Consider the following 20,758-nt stretch of genomic DNA (forward strand, 5'->3'; position numbering starts at 1 on the left):
ATCCCTACCTGGATGGGCAGCTGGGTGTGGGGCTGGTGCAGCCGCGGGGTGCTGGGTGGTTGAGGCTGGAGGCTGGGCCAGTGCTGCAGCAGGGTAGTGAGAGTGTGCCGTCCGCCGCACTGCAGCGGCATGCTGGGGTGCCGGTGTTCAGGCATCTGCTCCCTGTGGGATGGGGCACGGTGATGTTTGGCGCCTGGCACCGTGGCACCCCGTGCTTCACCCTATGACACCTATGAATCTCCGTGACAGCTCTCTGGGATAATAGCGACATTGGTCATAAACACTGAGGTCGCTTACAAAGAAGTCATATCGCCTTGCGGGTCAGAGTCCCCCCAGGATATTTGAAGCGCACAATTGTCCAATCCATATGCTGTTACGCGGATGCCCAGAGCCCAGATTTTGCCTTACGCTCAGGTGAAACTTTGTTGGACTTTGTTTGCTGGATTTTGCCTCTGTCCAGTTTTGTTTGCAGGGTCTGGTTTAGGTATTGAGTGTTTATGATTTTGAAACTTTGTACACATGGGATCTGGTCATTCTGCTAGAGGGAGTTGGTTCTTCAGAGTTCTTTTGGGTTGTTTATTAAGATGCTGGAGCAAGTTTTGGGGTGACCCCTCACTCAGAAAAAATGGGCCGAATATTGTCATCACTGGTGGCCCTTGTATACCTTAGGTGATCAAGAGAAATGGCCTAGGAAGGGAAGCATAATCTCCAATACAGCATGGCAGTTCATGTTCTTTTGGTACATGCAAAGGACTATGGGAAGAAGTCCCATAAGTGGGTTTGGTTTTTTGGCCTTGAGAAACAATCATGGAACAAGAAGTAAATATACACTCATGATACTTGATGGCAATGTATTGATAATGATGGAGGGGAAGATAATTATTAATTGCCTTGATGTTGTTCTGCTTGTAGTGTTGGGAAAAGGAGTCTGAAAGGGGAGAATGAAGAAGAGGATGTGCAATTTCTGGTTTCAGGGCAGTGTTGCTGGTAATAGGGAGAGATTTTTGCTGAAGGTAAAAGAATGGTGTTGGGGAAAGCTCAGGAAGAGGATGCGAGGATAAATGCCTTTCGCTGCTTTGTTTGTGTGGTAGTCAGCTCCAGATAGAAGAAAGATGCAAAAAGGTCGCTGCTATGTGTGGAAATGTTTGTAACTCGATTGCTAGAAACTGCTTAAAAGGTTTATAATAACTAAGAGGAATTGAGGGGGGGGGGGTGTTGGGGGGGGTTGTGTGGTAGAAAAAGAAAAAAAAAAAAAGAGCAAATAAAAAGAAACAAAATGCCCCAGCTTTGGCACTTACCCAAATCCAAAGCTCATCTCAGGAAGGAGTTTCCCGAGAGGACGAGAACGTGGAAGAGGACAAAGAGGAGGAAATCTAAGGACTAGAGTCCCTCTGGGGAAAGATCAGTGTGTGATTTGAGAGGAAAAAGAACACGGGGAAAATAGATGACTAAGGAAACAATCAACTAATGAGATACCCCCACCTGCATCTGTTGCAGAGGCAGATCTGCCTGTGATTGGTACAGAAGATTCAGATTGATGGGAACCGGGGTCTGAAGGAATTATACTTACTGCCCAGCTGAAACCCTGGCTTCAGTTAAGCTGGGGAGTGAAACAGTGACTTTCTTAGTTGGTACAGGAGCAAGAGTCTGTGCTAAGAGCTGTAAAGGACCTACGAGGAAGTTGTCTATGTCAGTGATTGCTGCCATAGGAAATTGAGAACCCAGACCTTTCTTTACACATGAATGATCGTCCATGGCAGAATGTCCCCTGCCTCTGATGGGAAGAGGCTTATGGAAGGAACTGGAGCACAGATAACTTTTGATCAGAATGAAGGTGGGGTACATATTCCACAACAGAATGCCTGGAAGGCACAGTTATATCTGGAATATTACTCAATAACGAAGAAAGCTGACTATAAGGCAGAGGAAATGGAAGCCCTCTCTGAAATCATGAATACAGCGATTCCTTTGGTCTGGGGAACTGAGCAGCCTGGAAGAGCTGAATCAGCAGAACCAGTAAGTGTGGAACTGAACGTGGGAGTTGAAACTCCCCAAAGATCTTTCTCAGCTGGGAAAAACCCCGACCAAAATAAGAAACACTACTTGGGATTGGGTTGGGGTTTGATGGCAATGTTGTGGTGTCAGTCACAGAATTCAAGTCTGGAAGGTTAGCCTCATGCTGATAAAGCTTCTGGCTGGCTTATGATGGGCAGCTCTAGGTGGTGGTGGGAAGCCAAGTGGGAAGAGTGAATGTTGTGAGCCCTGCACCTGAAACAGCCAGCAAAGAGTAGGAAAAATTTCTCCTGATGCTGCTGAGGGCTTGCTTATCTTTTGTCTTCGTTCTTCACCTTTCTGTCCTTTTTTCTTTAATCTTCTGGCCACCAGAAGCCTCTTGCTTCTGTCTTTTAGCGTTTCTTTCCACTTGTGCTGTCACCCCACCCTGCACAGCCAAGTTCTCCCTTCCTGGGCTTTTGGTTTTCACTTGCTGGCCAGAGCCTGCAAACTCGGAGTAATCTGGCACATGTTGGACAAGGGAGCATTTCTCATGCTGCCGCTGACCTGCTCATCCACTCAACAGCAGAGAAGATGCTCTGTGGTCGCTTCAGCAACATGCACTTCCTCTTCCTCCAGAGAGGGGATGGTGAAGCCTTTGACTCCTGTGAGAATCCTTAGGGGATGTCTGCCGGTTGGTTGGCCTCGAGAGGGGCCACAAGGCCAAACTTTACTTTGTGTCGAGCGTGCATAAATGCTTTCCTTTCTTTCTGGCCAATTTTTTAAAGAACGGGTAGAACACACACACACACAGGCAGGCAATTGAGTGGAAGCATGCAAGTGCATTTGGGCCAAAGGATGGCAATCGCTTCAGCCCATCTCTATGTGTCAGCACATCTCCACCTCACCAGCGCTGAGCGGCTGCAGCCATCACTGCTCCCAGCCCTCGGCCATGGGGCCAGCCGGCACCAGTGCCATTACCAACGCCACTGTCAACGCCAGAAGCACCTCTGCCCCTGTGCCACTGCACCATCAGCGCTGGCAGCTGGTCCGGGCGCTCCTGACCTGTCTCCTGCATGGGGGCAGTGCCCAGCAGACCCGCTGGCACATGGTGGTGGTGATGCAGGGCCAGTGCTGCTGTGGGATGGCCAACCTCCCGCTGCAGGCTGGGGCCGGTCGGTATCCAGGGAGTATGCCCACAGCCAGCGGGGCTTCGTGGTGCCATTGCGATGTCACTAGTGACGTGAGCCACTCTTTTCACCATCTCTTCTTTCTCTCCCGTCCTTCACAAGGCTGAATCCCTTAATTAGGAATCTCTTCAGTCATCAATTTTGACAACTTTACAAGGGGTCAGCTTGACCTCACCTTTGTGCACACAAGTCTTACACATGCAGTTAAACACAAAATGAGAGTTTAGCACTCACTCACAGGCCCCTGATTTGGGAGTTTATATGACAGAGACAGTGCTGCCACCCTGCCCACCCCGTGATCTCTGCTGCAGAGTTGCTTTGGGTTTCCTTGCCCACTCCGTTACGGAGCAGCCAGAGCCAGCAGGCTTCTGAACACTGTGGGATTTCTCCTTTCAGGTCTGGTTGATCTGAATGAGGTGGGCACCTGGAGGGCTGCTCCTATGCTAACCTAAATAGAACTTCCCATGTGCGTGCAGCTGCATTCCAAAGAGCCAGACACGCACATACACACAGAGAGAGTGCCACAATGAATGTGAAAGGCAAAACAGATTGACACAGACAAAGCAATGCCTTGACAAGCATCCCTGCAGATGTAACCACTGCTTACACCCATGTGAATGCAGTCCAGGCATTTCCTGCGTTTCCAGAGCATCAAGATGGCATGTTCTACTGAAACAGAAACACAGCTTCACTCCCTGGATTCATAAGCACAACGTGTTCGTAGATGCCTCAGATAACAGTCTAGAAATTAAGTCCATGTCATATGTGGGGCTCAGAGCCAAGGCTCCCTCAACAGTGCCTGGTGCAAGCCTTAGGTCTTTCTAGATCTGTGTTTCCTGGGCCCTGAGAGTCCACGTTCAAGTTCGCTTGCGCCTCATACAGACACACACAGGGATCCCACCAGGAGCGGGCCTAAGGCAGTCTGTGCTTCCAGCTGCCATCCCCAAGGCCCTGAGCCCCGCAATGACCTGCCTTCCCTTGTTCCACTGCACCCTCATCCTTCTTGCTGAGCAGGCAGAGATTCAGCCCTTTGCTGTGACCCTTTGTGCCCGACTTGTCTGCCTGCAGCCTGCTTCCTCCGGCAGGTGCCGGGCGTGGAAGTCCTGGCCTTGCACACGAGACTGAAGAGGACTGGCGCCTGGTTAGCCACAGAACTGAAACACTTTATTGCAGGGACTCAGCCAGCTGAGCTCTTCCGTTGAGAGGAGCGCGGGCAGGACAGAGCAGGCCTTTGACACTGAGGCTGCCTTTGCATCAGCAGGCATTGCCCCAGCGGGAAATGGTGGTGGTGCACTGCAGCCAGCCCTGGATCCTCTTCGTCCTGCTGCTCAAACATTTCCTCCCTTTAGGAAATGCACAAACTCCTGCAGCCGAGTAAGTAAATCCCGCAGCTTCTGCACTGGAAATGGGCAGGGTGTAAACCTTCCCACTTCTATTGGTGTTGGCCTTGGCCTCTGAACAGGAGTGGAGGCGAAGGCTGGCTGTGGCCTTGCAGTAGTCGCTACTGCTGTGTGCAGGCCCATCTGTTCCAGGATCCAGTTGTAGAAGTGCTGGGTGGAGGTGTAGACTCCGGGCTTCTTTGCTCTCGCACAGCCCATCCCCCAGCTGGTCAGGCCAACAAGCCAGAAGTAGTCAGCGCTCTTGTCTTGGCACACAAGAGGCCCACCGCTGTCCCCCTGCAGCAGAGGAGAGAGGATGAAGGGGTTGTTGGGTGGCCACCGTCAGCCCAGTGGCTGGCTCCTTCCCTCTCATGGCACTTCCAGAGCTGTATTTAGTGGCCAGCCAAGCTCTGGAGAAGCTTTCCTGGGAGGGGGTGGTGGGCCTGTAAGGCAGGGCTCGCTCTCCCTGCGGCACAGTTGTCCTGCAGGTGCTGCAGAAGGATGTTGCACGTTTGGGATGGTGAAGCTCTGGGCTGCCAAGGGCACTGGGTGGGCTTTGTGAACAAAGTGCCAGGCCTCTGGGACAAGGCAGGCAGGCCCTGGACAAAGGCGTGCAAAAGGGGAAGGGGGGTAAGGCCCTCAGCACTGGGGACACAGCAATGGGAGTGTGAGTGGCCAGGAAAAGCCCGTGACGGTGCAGGTTTGGGCGGTTGTGGCGGGGCTGCCCGTGCTGCCGGGGCTTGGCTTGTAGCACGCTCCTACCTGGCAGGTGTCGATGCCACCCTGCGGATAGCCAGCACAGATGTTGTGGGTGTGGATGGCCCCTCTGTACCAGCCGCTGCTGTTACAGACCCCGGCATCAATGAGGTGGACCTGGGCCTCCTGCAGCACATACGCCGATCCTCCAGCTGTGAAGAGCACAGAAAGGAATGAACACCCAGCAGCTCATTGCCAGTTCTCCTTCCCTGCGTGACTGAAGCCCTATCCCGGGGCTTGGCTTTGCATGTGGGGAGGCGCTGGACCGCTCCTTCCTTTCTGCCTTGCTCTGGGTCAGTGGCTCACGCCCCCCTCTCTAAGAGGCATACGTCCCCACAGCCTGATTCTGGCTTTCGCCTCTGCTGTCCGGAAGAGCAACCTGCCTCCCCAAGCTGGCCAAGCTTGCACTCGCAACATGACTACATTTTGGGGACTCACCTCTTGCAATCCTGGCACCCCAGCCACTGACGTAGCACTCTGTCAGCTCCGAGACTCTCAGCGAGGCATCGGGCACGCAGGCAAGCTGTACGTAGCTGTTGCACTGGACAGGCTGCTCCAGTTCCAGCAAGGCAATGTCGTTCCTCTGTGTGACATTACTGTAGTGCTGGTGAACCAGCAGCCGCTTGATGTTGCGCACCTGGGCCTTAGGACCCAGCTGAGTCAACCGGGTGGCTCCAACCACCACCTGCCACATGGTGATGTTCCTGGAAGGCAGATGGAGAGAGGGCTCAGAGGGAGCAGAGACACATGCTGCAGCAGCACAGCAGTTGCCCTGCCTTCTCCTTTACGAGGGAGAGAGGAGAGCATCACTAGGGAGATTGAGATTACCCTCATGTGCCTTGGGCTCAAGCAGTGTCGAGCCGGAGGCTGCTGGGAAGCAGTGGCACGAGCCCAGCCTTCTCCTGAGCAGCCTCTCAGGTGGCTGCGGAGTGCCCAGGCACTGGGCGTACTGCAGGGCAACAGGACATGCTGCAGCACGTGCTGCTGTGCTCAGGGCACCTGCTAGTGTGTGGGGCTAGCCCCGATCCCTGGTCCTCCTTACCTGGCCTCGATGAAGCATTGGGCTGATGTGAGGACCCACTGTGACCTGATGAGGGAGCCTCCGCAAATGTGCGCCATGCCTCCTTCCAAGGGAGCCTCGATGCTGACGATCCAGGGCCAGACCCCTGGCTGGGCATCTGTGCCACCCACGATACGCAACTTGCCATAGCGAAAAGCAATGGGCCGCCCACAGCTCCCCCTGTAACCAGAAATTCCTTACTATGTGGCTGGATGGCTTGCACTGTTCTGGCTAAAGTCCAGCCATCTTCCCTCCCCACAACACATGGCCAGAAGGGCCGAGGAAACCCGTGGGGCATGCTCCACTTGCCCCTCTTTCTGCTTCAGCCCGTTGACGAGTTGTGCCGGTAGCCTGGGTGCTGGCAAGGAGCTGAGCCTCCCAGATGGCCTTCAAGAGCCACTGGGGTGGCCATGGGGGACAAGCAGGACCCCTCCAGAGAAGCTCACAAGGGTTGCCCAATCTCCCCCCCAGAGCCTCGGGCCACTTACCCACAACTATCCCATGTGCCGTGCACAGGACAGCACACGGCCAGCAGGACAACGAGGAGGAGGAGAACATCCATCACTACCAGCAACATGTGGCAGCTGCAAGAACGAGGGCTTGTCACCACCAGTGTGGCTGCCGACGTACTGCCCGCAGGATTCCTGTTGCCTGGGGTTCCCTTGGATGCGGGGCTGATGTCACAGAGTGCCTGGTTCCGGGTGCTGGGCGTGGTGGTGTTGGGTGTGGTGGGTGGGTGGGGGGATGGGGGTGGTGTGGGGGGATCAGGAGGGGTTCCAAGCAGGACTGGAGGCGGAAGCTGGGATCGCACACCCCTGACAGAGCCCCACGCAATGCCCTGCTTGCACGATCAGGGTGGGCAGGCCCCGTGGCAAGCAGTGGCGCCTGGCTTCCAGCTCTGCCTGCTAACAGCTCACAGGGCAACACCCAGCGTGGCCTCGCAGCCTCTTTGGGAAGTTCCCTGCCGCCCTGCTCTCTGCAGCCCTGTGCCACCGGGTCCTTCTCAAAAAACAGACACCAGAGAACAGCGCTACTACAGGCAGTACGCACATGCTTCGGTGTCCAAGAGCCAATGCCTCTTATGGCTGCGGCTGGCAACAGTGCTGGGCAAGCCAAATAAGCCAAAAGCACAGCCCAGCAACGTCAACCTTCCTGCACAAAGCACAGTGAAATGCATGCGCAGCACAGTCCTCGCTGGCTATGTCAGCCACAGCAACGCGCTCTGGCAGGTGTCATATCCTTGCTGTCTTTGAGTTTGATTGCAGTTCTGGGCGCACACTGAGCATCCACTTGTGGCAAGGACAAGCAATGTGAAGTTCTAAAGAGAGAAGGATGCTCCTGCTCTCAGCCCTACGTGCCATCACTGTCCATGGCTTTGGTGAATCCTGCATCAGTCTTGTCTCATGAGTCTGCATTCTGCCGCTTACTGAAGGAGCCTTGCTCACTCTCCTGCTGGAGTGCAGGAGAGAAGCAGGAGCCAGGCACATGCATTGCATTTGCACAGCAGGGCTAGGTCCCTGGAGGGTCGAGAGCCGTGGCTTGAAGGATGGCAGCCTCCAAGCTTGTGAAAGGTGCGGCAGCTCCCTGCTGCCATCCTGGCTTCTGTGGCGAGGCATAAGGCGCACAGCGGAGGGAGCAATCGGGTCCCGAGGAGGAGGACCACGCAGGCTCTGTCTGAAAGTGGAAGAGCTGCTCTCAAGGCCCTTGAGGTGCAGCAGGGCTTCCTAGGCCCCAGAACTGGCCTCCAAGCAAGCGGGCTCAAGGCTGCTTTGTGTTTTGAAAAGGGACCGGCAGCCGGTTCCCACGTGTCTGCTGAGAGCAGGCAGAAGGCAGCCTTGGAGAAGACAACTTGTCTGCTGGGGAAACCCTGCTCTTTTAGCACCGGTTTTGGCAGGTGGCTAGTGGGGAATGCCGTCAGAGGTGGCCACACTTCACAGACGCTTGAAGGAAGAGATTGGGGTCATTTGGCGGAGAGGACTCTGGCAGGGACAGCAGTTCCCAGGCAGGCCCGTCAGTAATGGCACACAAGTCCAAGGTGACCTAGCTAACAACACCCAAAGACCATGTGTGTTGACAGATGGGGCAAACCTGGGAGCAAAGGGGGGAAAAAATAACTGGGGTTGGCCCCGTGTCTGGGAGGAGAGCAGGGCTGAGAGAGGCAGGACTCAGGGAAGATGAGGGGCACGTATAAGCACGGCAAATGGAGAGAAGGGGGGATCAAGGAGCCGGTCACACAGAAGCAAAGTGCTGGCTGCCTTGCTTGCCTGAGCCCTGCGCCTAATCACCACAGTACCCACTGGCTTCTTTTGGAGAGCCACCCCAAAGCCCTTCCTGTGTGGTCCCATTCTGCACCTGCCACACGGTGGGTCTCTTAAAGGAAATGTATTTTGAATTAAGAAACTTAACGTGCTGAAGCTGCTACATTGCAGTACCAGGCCTCGTCACTTACACAGCCCTAATCCACGGCTGGTTGAAAACTTAGTCAGGTTACTCAGTAGGAGAATAGAAGAACAATAGATGATCAATTTGTGTACACAGGTGCTTTCAGGTTTTTTAGAAAAATTAGTAGATGTGACTAGGAACTGCTTGTTCAAAGACTAAGTGTGCACAAATGATTGTGTGTGTTAAAGCAGGCGGAAAGAAGATCATGATCCATGGAGGACCTTGGAACTGCAGCAGGGATTGGTGCTCGAGCTTGTATAGACACAACAATTAACATGATGAATCATGCTTGAGAGAGCATAGAGGAGTGGGGGACGGATGGCGCCAAGGAAAGATAACACCTTGCTGTTGATTGATGGTAGTTAACCACCAACCGGGGATTGCCTAGTATGCAATGCTTAGCTCAAAAGAACCAATCTGTTTAAAATGCGCGATTTCTGAAAGTATATATACCCATGTTTCTATACAATAAATTGACTTTTGCTTGCATCAAACAGCGTCCTGTCTCTCCATCGCAGCGTTCTGCCAGAGCAGCTGCTTGATTTCTAGTAGGAAAAGCCTGTTCACTCAGCAGCTTTGCTCCTGAAATGCATCAATGAGTCCTTGTCCCAATTTCAAAGGGACGTGCCTCGCAAAAGTACTGAGTATAATACATATATTCACACATACAGAGAAGCTTGTCTGATCCTGCCAGTGTAATAGATTTGTGTCCTATAAACTCTTCAAGAGTTTGTGGTGTTTAAAACGCTGTGAATTCAGCCGTCCCTTGTTCCCATGAATATCATAGCAGGCATACAGTGATGGAAAGACGATGAGAGCATCCATGCAAGAATGGCAGAAGAGCATCTTACCATGTCTCTCGGCTTCTGGAGTCACACGATTAGCAGCTTTATCCAAACGTTGTTTAAACAGCTTGTGCTCTACGTCCTGCTGCTGCTCTCCTGTTACATCCATGGCATCAACACTCAAATCTGAAATCAGTGAGCAAGGAAAGCGGTCTATGAACACACAAGCGTTATGGCTTGTGGCAAGCTGAAGAAATGAAAAGACAGCATCTTTCAGCCAGCAGGGTAAGAACATGCCCAATAGGGAGAGCGTGTACGGCTAGGGTCAAGTGACCGACAGGGAATAAAACGCACAGTGCAGCATGCTAAATGGCCTTCCCAGGTACGGCGTTTGGTTTGGTGTCCCAGGAGGACCGTTTCCAACTTCCAAGAAAGCATTACCCTGAAAGGTAGACATGCTTAAGGCAAAAAGCCAAAAGCCAACCCCTCAAAGCCCAGAACCATTTTCAGGAACACAGGAGTTAAGCCTATAAGTGGCTGAAAGCTGCCTCCTACCTCTTCCCTCGCCACCTTTCGCCCTTCAACATCAGCACATTTCCTTGTGATCCCTTTTCACAAAAAAAAGATGGAGGCCTGTGGTATCAGCTCGGTACCGAAGCACCACGATGTGCTTGCTGGCTGCGTGCTCTCTTAGAAGGCTGAAAGCTTCTCCGCACACAACAGCCGAGGCTTCCAGTCTCTCTGGCCTTCCCACGCCCTGTTAAACGTGAGGAAGGCAAAGACCAATAACATCTCGGGGGGTCAGGAGGAAGTCAAGATGCTCTACATCTAGAGCCCAACGCATTACCACAACTGAACAAGAGGCAGGAACAATCGGTAGACAGGCAGATAACATGCAGGGCAGCAATTCCCAGTCAGACTTGCAGGGCTTCCAGTCACTTCATCCCTCAACTTTGTTTTGAATTTAGTTAAAAGGTAACAGATTCTTAACACTCATTCTGCTTTTATAAGTTCTGGAGAAAGGCTAACACATGGCATTGGCATTACAGTCCAATTATTGCCCAAGCAGCAGCGCAGCTCTCGGAAGCAGCAGGCACACGGAGCCTCATGAGCCCTCGGCAAGTACAAAAGTTATCCCTCCATAGTCAGCAGTCCGACTCACAAGCACAAGGCACATGCCGAAAAGTAACGTCTGGACTGACCTTCAGTTTAGCTTCCCTTGATCTGTCAACGTACAATTCCGGATGAACCTAGGTACAACGAAAAAACAAGAGCCCCATTTCACTGGGAAGCAAATGCAAAGGCCTCTTCCCCTCAGCTGCTCTGGTCCAGGGGCTGACAGTCACGACACAGGATCAGCGAGACACCTGAGCTACTGCCTCCCAACCCTCCCTGGTAGTTCAACGCTTGCCCTTCACAATACTTTTTAGAGAAATCAGCAGTCGGGGGCGAGGGGTGGGGATTCCACCGCCGGCTTTCTTTTCCTTCCCTTGCCCGCTCACAGGGGTGGGAAGAGACTCCTGAGCCACCCCCCTGCGACAGCGTTACAGCAGGCCCTAAGGCAGCCTCTGCGGCCCGCGGGGGCCGGCGACCCCCGCCCGCTGCCACGGCCACGGCCAGCGGCTGGGGGAAAGACAAAGCCCCGCGCAGAGCTGCGGCGGCTGCAGCGACTGCCCGGGCAGCCCGGAGGCGGCGGGGGGGCGGCGGGGCACCGCGGGCCGACCCCCCTCCCGGGCCCCGCCGCCACAAGGGAGCACCGGGGCCGCCCTGCCGCCGCTCCTCGCTGAGGTAGCGGCGCAGCTCCGAGAAAAAATAAAAGGCAGCACCGTGAGCAGCCCGCTGACCACCGTCACTGCCGGGGAGACGAGAACCGCCGGCAGCCCCGCCGGTCCCGGGCCGGGCCGCCCGCCTCAGCCCGCCCGCCGCCGGCACCAGGCGCTCCCTGCCGCGGCCGAGCGCCGGCCAGCCACGTCCCCCCCAGCCGGCCGCTGCCCGACGGCCACGCCCGGGCTCGCCCACCGGCCCCCGTCTGCCCTCAGCCCGACCGCTCACCCAGCGCGCCGCCGCACGTCCCGGCCCGAAAGTCTTCCAGGCTCCCGGCGAAGGCGCCGCACCGCCACCGCCGCTCCAGCGCGCCGCGCGGGCCGGAAATGAACCCACCTTCCGGGGCCGTAGGTGTAGCCCATACGCGCACGTAGCTGGAAACCCCGCCCCAAGGCATCAAGCCTATTCTGCGAATGCGCTGCCCTTAGTTGGGATGGAGCGATGACCCTTAGTTCGGCTGGAGCGCTGCTGCCGTCTAGCGAAAAGAAATGGGTACTGCAGCCAATCTATCTAACATAGACTGCACAGTTTATTATAGGAATGGAATCAAAAATAACAAATGCTGAGAAAGAAAAATAGCTGAGCAGGTTTTTCTGAATTATGGTGACTGAATTTGATGAAAGGAGGAAGAAAAAATGCCATTTAGCAGACCCTCGGTATCACCAAGTACTCTTACAGAATGAGGACTTCCCACTTGGCTAGCACTAGCTAGGATAAATACTGGTAACAATTGGTTGCTGTTTCTGTCCCCTGTTTCAGTCTGCTCTGAGGACTAAGGGATACATTCCTCCTCTGTGAATATCATTAATGGTATCTGGCTTCGCTTTCCTTTGGTTGTTTCTGTGTTTTTTAAAAATCGTATTTGCGTATGTGAAAAGGGAAAGATATGATGCTTACTTTTTAGATTAATTGCCATGGCTGAAGTTGAAGAGTCCAGAAAAATGTAAGCTGGCTGAAGAAATGGGTTAACCTCAAAGCTGTGTCTATCTCCAAACAAGAGAAATCCTGTTTCTCCTGATGAAGAAGGATCATTGTTAAATAGCCATCACATTACCACATCACCAACATATAATGCCTAATGTTATGTGTTTGTATATGTAACAAAATCATACGTGCATTTATTTCTCGTTTGAGAATACTGTCTATGGGGGAGTTCTCTGCGCTGTAGTTCAGAGAGACCTGAATACACCACCTAGAAATGAATCCAGTTTTGATGCAAAAGCAAAGGGGACAGATGTTCTACTTCTTTTAGAAGTTGTTTCATTGGCTAACTGCCTTCACTTAGATCTCAGTTTCACTTTTTTTTTTAAATGTGAATGGTTTTAGTGTTCAGCAATAGGTTCTTCACATATGTCTTTTGCATAAATGTCAGTTCCTGTTAAAATCAATTTATAAAATACTACACCAACTAACTTAAGATGATCTCTTACCTTTCAGACAAACTTGAAAGACACCAGTTTGAAACTCTTGCATTGTACAACCTGTTTTCCCAAGCTCAACTTTTATGCCTCTTCTCTGTGTTACATACTGTTTTCCAAGAACTTAAGATTATGAGAACTGAACTAAGCATAATATTTCAGCATCTGTCTCATTAATGACATGAAATAATGTCTCAATTCCTGTTCATTACTATACCATACATAGATTCAAGGATGAAGTTACTCCCTTTTGTTATGACATCACACCAACCTTTCCACCATTACACCTAAAGCCTCCTCAGTCATCGCTTACCACAGATATAGTTCCCACATACAAGAAAATGGGCTCCACTTCATCATCCTAATGGGGTTTTGGAGTACTGCAGTAACATACGTTTTATTTGAATAGGCTTTACCTGACTGCTCAACTCTCACTAACATTTATCGCTGTCAAACATATCACAACTTGCAGGTTTGTAGCTGTTGCATTCGCTTCCATATAATCAGGAGAACTACTGAACAGAATCCTTCCTGGCACCTTCCCCAGTAGAGTTGTGCATGGGGCGTGCCGTGGAGCAGTTTGGCTCCGGCCGAGTGCAAAAGTCAGCAGTTCACCATCTCAGCCCAGAAAGCAGGTAGCCCAACTTTTGTGGTGCCTTTCATCTGGCTACCGAGGCAGTATGAAAACAACCAACAGAATTGCTTCCTGGCACCTTCTCTGCTTGAGCTGTGCACAGCATGTACCTAACCCTAACCCTAACTCTAACCAACCCTAACCCTAACTCTAACCCGAAACCGAAACCAAACCCTAACCATAACCCCAAACCCCTAACCCTATTCCTAACCCTAACCCTAACACTAACCTGAACCTGAACCTGAACCTGAACCCTAACCCTAACCCGAACCCTAACCCTAAACTGAACACGAACCCTAACCGTAACCCTAACCCTAACCCTAAACCCTAACACTAACCTTAACACTAACCCTAACCGGAACCCTCACCAAAAACCCTAACCCTAACACGAACCCTAAGAGTCTAACCCTAACCCTGAGTCTAACCCTAACCCTAAACCTAACCCGAACCCTAACCCAAACCCGAACCCGAACCTGAACCCTAACCATAACCCTAAACCTCACCCTAACCCGAACCCGAACCCTAACCCGAACCCTGACCCCAACCCTAAACCTAACCCCAACCCTAACCCGAACCCAAACCCTAACCCGAACGCTAACCCTAACCCCAACCCTAAACCTAACCCCAACCCAAACCCTAACCTGAACCAGAACCCTAACCCTAACCCAAACCCTAACCCTAAGAGGCCTGAACCCTAACCCGAACCCGAACCCTAACCCTAACCCGAACGCTAACCCTAACCCCAACCCTAAACCTAACCCCAACCCTAACCCTAACCTGAACCAGAACCCTAACCCGAACCCTAACCCTAACCCTAAACCTAAGAGGCCCAAACCCTAACCCGAACCCGAACCCTAACCCAAACCCTAACCCAAACCCAAACCCTAACCTTAACCCAAACCCTAACCCAACCCTAACCCTAACCCGAACCCTAACCCTAACCCAAACCCTAACCCTAACCCTAAGAGGCCCTAACCCGAACCCGAACCCAAACCCTAACCCTAACCCGAACGCTAACCCTAACCCCAACCCTAAACCTAACCCCAACCCTAACCCTAACCTGAACCCGAACCCTAACCCTAACCCGAACCCAAACCCTAACCCTAACCCCAACCCTAACCCTAACCCGAACCCTAACCTGAACCCAAACCCGAACCCTAACCCTAACCCTAACCCAAACCCTAACCCTAACCCGAACCCTAACCTGAACCCGAACCCTAACCCTAACCCTAACCCAAACCCTAACCCTAACCCGAACCCTAACCTGAACCCGAACCCTAACCCTAACCCGAACCCAAACCCAAACCCTAACCCTAACCCTAACCTTAACCCTAACCCTAACCCAACCCTAACCCTACCCCAAACCCTAACCCAACCCTAACCCTAACCCAACCCTAACCCTAACCTGAACCCTAACCCTAACCCAAACCCTAACCCTAACCCAACCCTAACCCTAACCCAACCCTAACCCAAACCCTAACCCTAAGAGGCCCTAACCCGAACCCGAACCCGAACCCTAACCCTAAGAGGCCCTAACCCTATCCCTGAGAGGCCTCTCGTAGCTACAACTTTCCTCACTTGAAGGTTTCTTTCTGCATAACTAGATAACAGCGTTGTTTTCACTGCCTGTTCTTTGTTTCTCATCCTCCCCAACGCTGACTACCTTGGTGAGAAGACCCTGCATAACAACTGTAGAGAGTGAGTCAGCTTGACCTAGCTTTGTGAGCTCTGAATCACAGTTGGGTAATCGGGGAATTTAGACAAGCCCCGCCCCCACTGCCCACCCAGCCCCCACCTCCCACCCCATCCTGCCTTTGGACTTATTTCAGTCCAGGACCAGTCCATTTCCATCACATTTAGGTGGAGCTTGAGTGACTTTAGCCATGCCTATTGTTGTTACTAACTGGTGTTGTGTGCCTACTGAGGCGTAGTAGTACCTTGGAAGCAGGCATCTTTGAGATGGAGGTGTGCGTTACTATTACAATGAGATTATTTCAGCTGAGGAAAGTGAGCCAACCATTATGATGAAATTCGCCACAGACATCTCCTGGATTCTTCATGTGACAACTGGTGTGCAGCTTATCAGCTGTGTGGTGCCATCTGGTTCCCTTTCCTGCGGGGAGCATGGTGTCTCCACGCCGCACCATCCTTCATCACCGCTATCCACGTGCGCTGAGCTGCCAGGAGGTGTTGCTTAGGGAACTGTGGTGATATGGATTCTGTGCATGCCAACCATCCTGAAGGCCATAGCTGTATTTTACCCTAAAAAAGCTTTCCGTAATACTACACTTCAGTTAGGACGCAATTTTCTCGAATTCCCCCCCCCGCCCCAAGGTGATTTTCCCACACACCTGCAGGCAGCAGGACTAATGTCATCTCCTTTTGCCTGCTTGGGCTTGGACTAAAATCCCTTCCCTGACTATTCTTTAGCTTTTACAGCCTTTGAGCCTTCCCTTGGGCCTGGTTGATAGTCCTTTGCCATTTCACCCTGTTCACAGCCAGCGTGAGTCTAGGTACCGACTATCTCAAAGAATTTCAGTTACACGATAAACCTGCTTTTTTATAAATTAATTTTAGCATTTTAATTGCTTTCAAAGGGAACTATGGGAAATCCTGTCCGCACGGTGGCCTAGCATAAGCAATGATGGAAAGGTGCATCAGATGTAACCTCCGTGTCAGCTCAGTGTGCCTCAGACAGACTGCATTTGGCACTTCGTGGCATGCTGTGCAGCTCCAGAAATTAATGCTAGGGAAAAAAATGGGCAAAAATAATAGTCATGTAGAAACACGAGTTAAGAAGAAATGCTATAAATTAGGTATTTCTGTTGATTGAGGAAGTTGATCTTGCTTGTGGATCTTTGGGGTGTGAACTTGATGCTGCACAGCTCGTTTTTCATTTGACATGCCTTGAATTATTTTCGAAGAGATAGAAGAGAAGCTTATGAAATAGAATAAGTTATTGAGTCTTCCTAAAACGCTCACAATTATGTATAAAGCCAAAGTGAAGGATGATGGAATAAAATTCTGTGCTTTATAAGTAAATACAGTACACTTAAACCTGATCTCCATGCAGGGTCCTAGTTATTTCTCTTTTTAAAATCCAAAAGAAGTTTAGGAAGTCTTAGAGGTTGGTATTGTGGGAATTCCACAAAAAATTCCACGTAAGCAAGGCTCTTTGAACGATTATTTTTTAAATCGGTCCTAACTACAGCCAGTTAGCGGTTTAATGTTGAAATGTATACTTGCTCTCCTATAAATCAGTATTTCATTTGCGTTTCAGTGCTGTAAGTCATGACAAATTTGGGAAGAGCCCAAGGGAAACTTTTCATCCTGAGATACAGAAGGTAGAAGGAGACTTCTTTTTTTTTCTTGGTTGTGGCTTTTTTGTGTTCTATCATAATGTCTGGAGACATGTTAAGAGAAGTGAAAACCCCATTGTTTTGAGACATACTGGATACCACAGTTTTGTTAGGGGGTTTATTCCGTGGTTAGGAGTTAGTGAATTAGAAAAGACCGTGGTAAACATGTCTGCAGAAATTGAACAAATGTTTAATCTAACGACAGACGCAATCAGCTGATTGAACCAGGAAGTAAAATCTTTGAGTAAGGTGGTAATTCAAAACAGAATGGCCCTGGACTTAATTACCCTAAAGGAAGGGGGAGTATGCATGATAATAAACCAAAGTTGTTGTGTATACATAAACCAAAGTAATCAAATTGAAACAGACATCTATAAGATATGGAACAAGGTTCAGATTTTGCATTAAATTACTAAAGATGATTTCTCATGGAGTTTTGAAGCTATATGGAACAAACTGACTTCGTGGTTACCTAATTTAGAATGGTTAAAGCATGCTTTTGTTATAATACTTATTGTAGTAGTTTTAGGAATATTAATATGTATATTACTTAAATGTTTTGTTTGGTCCTGTCGAAGAATGATCATAAGATATGATCATTTTCTGTAGTTGTAAAAGAATTTACAATAGCTGTTAGAAAAGGGGGGAATGAATAGTGAATGCTGTACCACATATCTAAAGGATGACGCACCTATGTTTAGCTAAAAGTCAGGAAATGTCCAAGGACCCTTATTGTCAACATGACAGATGCACAGACTGCTAAGTCCTTGGGTTGGTTATCTTTAGAAAGGACATCTGGTCTTAGATTCCTGTTGTACATGCAACGTGGCAAAGATGGAGACTTTAAACATGGCCGCTAAGGAATAGAGTCTGCGCAGAGACAACTCCTCAAGGACATTGCCCAGGCACAAGATATGTAAATGAATTCTCAGAATTGTAATGAATATGTAAACAATTTCCTGGAAAGCTATTGAATAGGTAGGATTTGCTTGTATAAAGGAGGGACTGAAAACTCCCCTCGGTGTGCATGACTTTGGTGGAGTGATCTCCCATGCACCCAGCGCTGCCGAATAAAGATAACCTCTGCTCACTCGAATATTAGTGACTGATTCTTTAAATCAAGAGGCAGCTTCTTTGAGGTTAGGTTGTCCCACCTGCCCTTCTAATCTCAAAACATAGACCACCAGTGGGTGCTGGAGATAACAGTAACCAACAACTTGTCAGCAGAGGTGCTGGAGGGAGTGAAATGTTCCCTTCTTTAGAAAACCAGTGGAAGCAAGGCTATTGGAGTTGATTGTCAAGGTTGGAAGATGCTTAAAGAGATCGTTTTTTGCAACTGGTGTATGAAAATGTAGTACAAGATACACCAGATGACTATGTAACTACCCTGACATTTGGCAGGTTACCGAGCTCAAAACGCTTGGATGTGCAGGTTACGTACCCAAGTACATTCTAGCAGTCAGGCCCAGGCTAATTTTTGGGGTTTTTTTACTTTTTTATTTCAAAATCTGGAGGTTTTTTTACATCTCTGTGTACTATTCCTGGAGACAACATTATTTCTGAAAAAAAAAAAAAACAAACCAAAAACAAACACACCCTACCCTTTCGCTCATGAGGCCAGACATCGTGTTTTGAGCATCATCATGGGTGCTGAACCATTACAGGACGCTTTGTCACAAAGTGTGATGAGCAGGAAAGATTCAAAGGGGAGTGCTGTGGGTAGCAAGGGTCCAAGGGTGGGTGTCACTAGGGAAATTTCTGGGGGCCCTTGTTAGGCACTTGGACTTCTGCGCATCTCCATTCTCATTGGGTCCGCAGTTAACATATGTGATAGGTTTGCATGGACATTCAAAGGTGTAACGTAGCATGTGAGCTTGATGCATTGAAATCTTCCGGGGGAGGGTATGTATGAATGCTAGCAAGCGTCAGGGAGGGCTGACATCTAATATCTATATCCTTTTCATATTCAAGGTTAAAATACTAATTACCTTTGTCTTTTGGGGGATTTTGGAGATTTTGGTGGGGTTTTTTGGGTCTGTGTATGTTTGTGGTAAGTTTAGTGCTTTATTTTTGAATGCAGCTTGTTTTCGTACATAGGACCACTGTTGTTTATTGCATTAAGGGTTTTCTTATCCTGCCAGCTGACCCTCTCAGTTACTTTCTCCTTCCTTTTCTGTGATACCTTCTTTTATTTCCTACAGCAGCAGTTAGTTCCCTCCCAGTAGACTTAATTTCACCTTCTTCCCATTTTTATGTCCACTAAAATACTCTGCATAGAACAGTTGTTGTCAACATCGGTATGTGATGATGACTTTCCACATGACTGCCTGTGAGGAAGAGGGGAAATTCATATCTCTTTTAGGACAATATTTGCTGGTATTGTCACCCATGAAAATGAGTTACTTACTGTTTATCTTATTCAAAAAAAAATTGAAAATCCAACTGCTGATATGACTGCTTTATTTATGTAGATTCAGGCCTTTTAATGAAAGATTACTGTCTCCTGCAGGTAGCTGGAAACACCGGCAAAAAGTTTCCAACAGTCTCATGTACATGGTAAAGTATTTTCTTTTCCTGCTTATTGTGACCTTTAGCTTCCAAGTGTTTCTGACCATTTCCTTTGAACATCTTTGCATTGCTATCTGTGGTAACAGCAGCACTGCTTCAGGAGGGAGGACAATGGTGAAATTTTGTTAGAGATATTTAGAACTATCAGGAACAAATAGAAAAACGTTTTCTGAAAGTGCTGCCACATGGGTGTGGGAGAACATGGAGGAGAATGTGTCTGGGCAGTCTCTCAGCCTCACTTGTTCTACAAAACTTTGCTTCCCTGCTGTAAAGCAACCTCAGGTACGGTGTTTGGTCTAGGACCTGAATATCAGTATCTCTGAAAGGGATGTTTTGGAGAAAAGCTCTTGAGAATTTCAAGACAATTCAGAACTTTCAGAGTAAAATTTCAGTTGTAAAGGACTTCCTCAAATATCTATAAATACACACTGGCCAGAATGATACTGGTAGTTTACAGAATCATAGAATGGTTTGTGTTGGAAGGGACCTTTAAAGGCCCCCTAGTCCAGCCCCACTGCAGGAGGCAGGGGCATCTTCAACTAGATCAGGTTGCTTACAGCCCTGTCCAACCTGACCTTGAATATTTCCAGGCACGGGGCATCTGCCACCTCTCTGGGCAACCTCTCCCAGTGTTTCACCACCCTCATCATAAAAAATTTCTTCTATCTAGTCTGAATCTACCCTCTTTCAGTTTAAAACCACTAAGCCTTGTCCTATTGCTACAGGCCACACTAAAACGTCTGTCCCCATCTTTCTTATAAGCCCCCTTTAAGTACTGAAAGGCCACAATAAGGTGTCCCCAGAACCTCTTCTCTGGGCTGAACAACCCCAATTCTCTCAGCCTGTCTTAGGAGAGGTGCTCCAGCCCTCTGATCATTTCTGTGGCTCTCCTCTGGACCTGCTTTGCCAAGGACTCTGGAGCCGGATGCAGTACTCCAGGCAGGTCTCATGAGAACAGAGAGGCAGAATCGCTTCCCTTGACCTGCTGGTCATGCTTCGTTGGATGCAGCCCAGGATATGGTCAACTCTCTGCCCTGCGAGCACAGGTTGCTTGCTCGTGTCCATTTTTTGACCCACTGGTACCCCCCAATGCCCTCTCTGCAGGCCCGCTGTCACTCCCTTCATGGTGGATGCGCAGAGGCGTTACTGGCAAGGCTCAGGACAGCGCATACGCAGAACTGGCCTGACGCCTCGGGCCGCGGCTCCCAGTTGGGGGGGTGTGTGACGCATTGAGATTCGCGCATGCGCAGTAGCATTACTGGCAACCTAAGGGCAGCGCATGCGCAGAACTGGCCTGACGCTGGCACATAGGGGGCTCGAACCGTGCATACGCAGAAGCGGCCTGGCACAG

At 50.1% G+C, this 20,758-nt stretch overlaps 2 protein-coding genes across 9 annotated transcripts in view; both read right to left on the bottom strand.

Annotated features, from left to right (window-relative positions):
- Positions 1-20,758, bottom strand: part of LOC119145940 (translation initiation factor IF-2-like) — a 33,038-nt gene that overhangs the window by 6,970 nt on the left and 5,310 nt on the right. The window lies entirely within an intron of this gene.
- LOC119145942 (acrosin-like) lies at positions 3,752-11,968 on the bottom strand. Of its 7 annotated transcripts, none has more exons than XM_037382792.1 (9): positions 11,657-11,968; positions 10,767-10,854; positions 10,160-10,361; positions 9,671-9,790; positions 6,866-6,961; positions 6,360-6,557; positions 5,756-6,021; positions 5,324-5,469; positions 3,752-4,858 (listed from the first exon to the last, which is right to left on the bottom strand). In XM_037382792.1, the coding sequence occupies exons 5-9, from the start codon at positions 6,952-6,954 to the stop codon at positions 4,511-4,513; spliced, it is 1,047 nt and encodes a 348-aa protein (XP_037238689.1). In that variant the 5' UTR covers positions 6,955-6,961; positions 9,671-9,790; positions 10,160-10,361; positions 10,767-10,854; positions 11,657-11,968; the 3' UTR covers positions 3,752-4,510. The 7 variants fall into 7 exon arrangements, with proteins under 7 accessions (XP_037238689.1, XP_037238687.1, XP_037238690.1 ...); XM_037382790.1 differs by having other exon boundaries at positions 10,807-10,854; positions 11,657-11,963; XM_037382793.1 differs by lacking the exon at positions 10,160-10,361 and having other exon boundaries at positions 11,657-11,966.

This window comes from Falco rusticolus, chromosome 4, assembly GCF_015220075.1.
Source record: "Falco rusticolus isolate bFalRus1 chromosome 4, bFalRus1.pri, whole genome shotgun sequence".
NCBI classification, from domain to species: domain Eukaryota; kingdom Metazoa; phylum Chordata; class Aves; order Falconiformes; family Falconidae; genus Falco; species Falco rusticolus.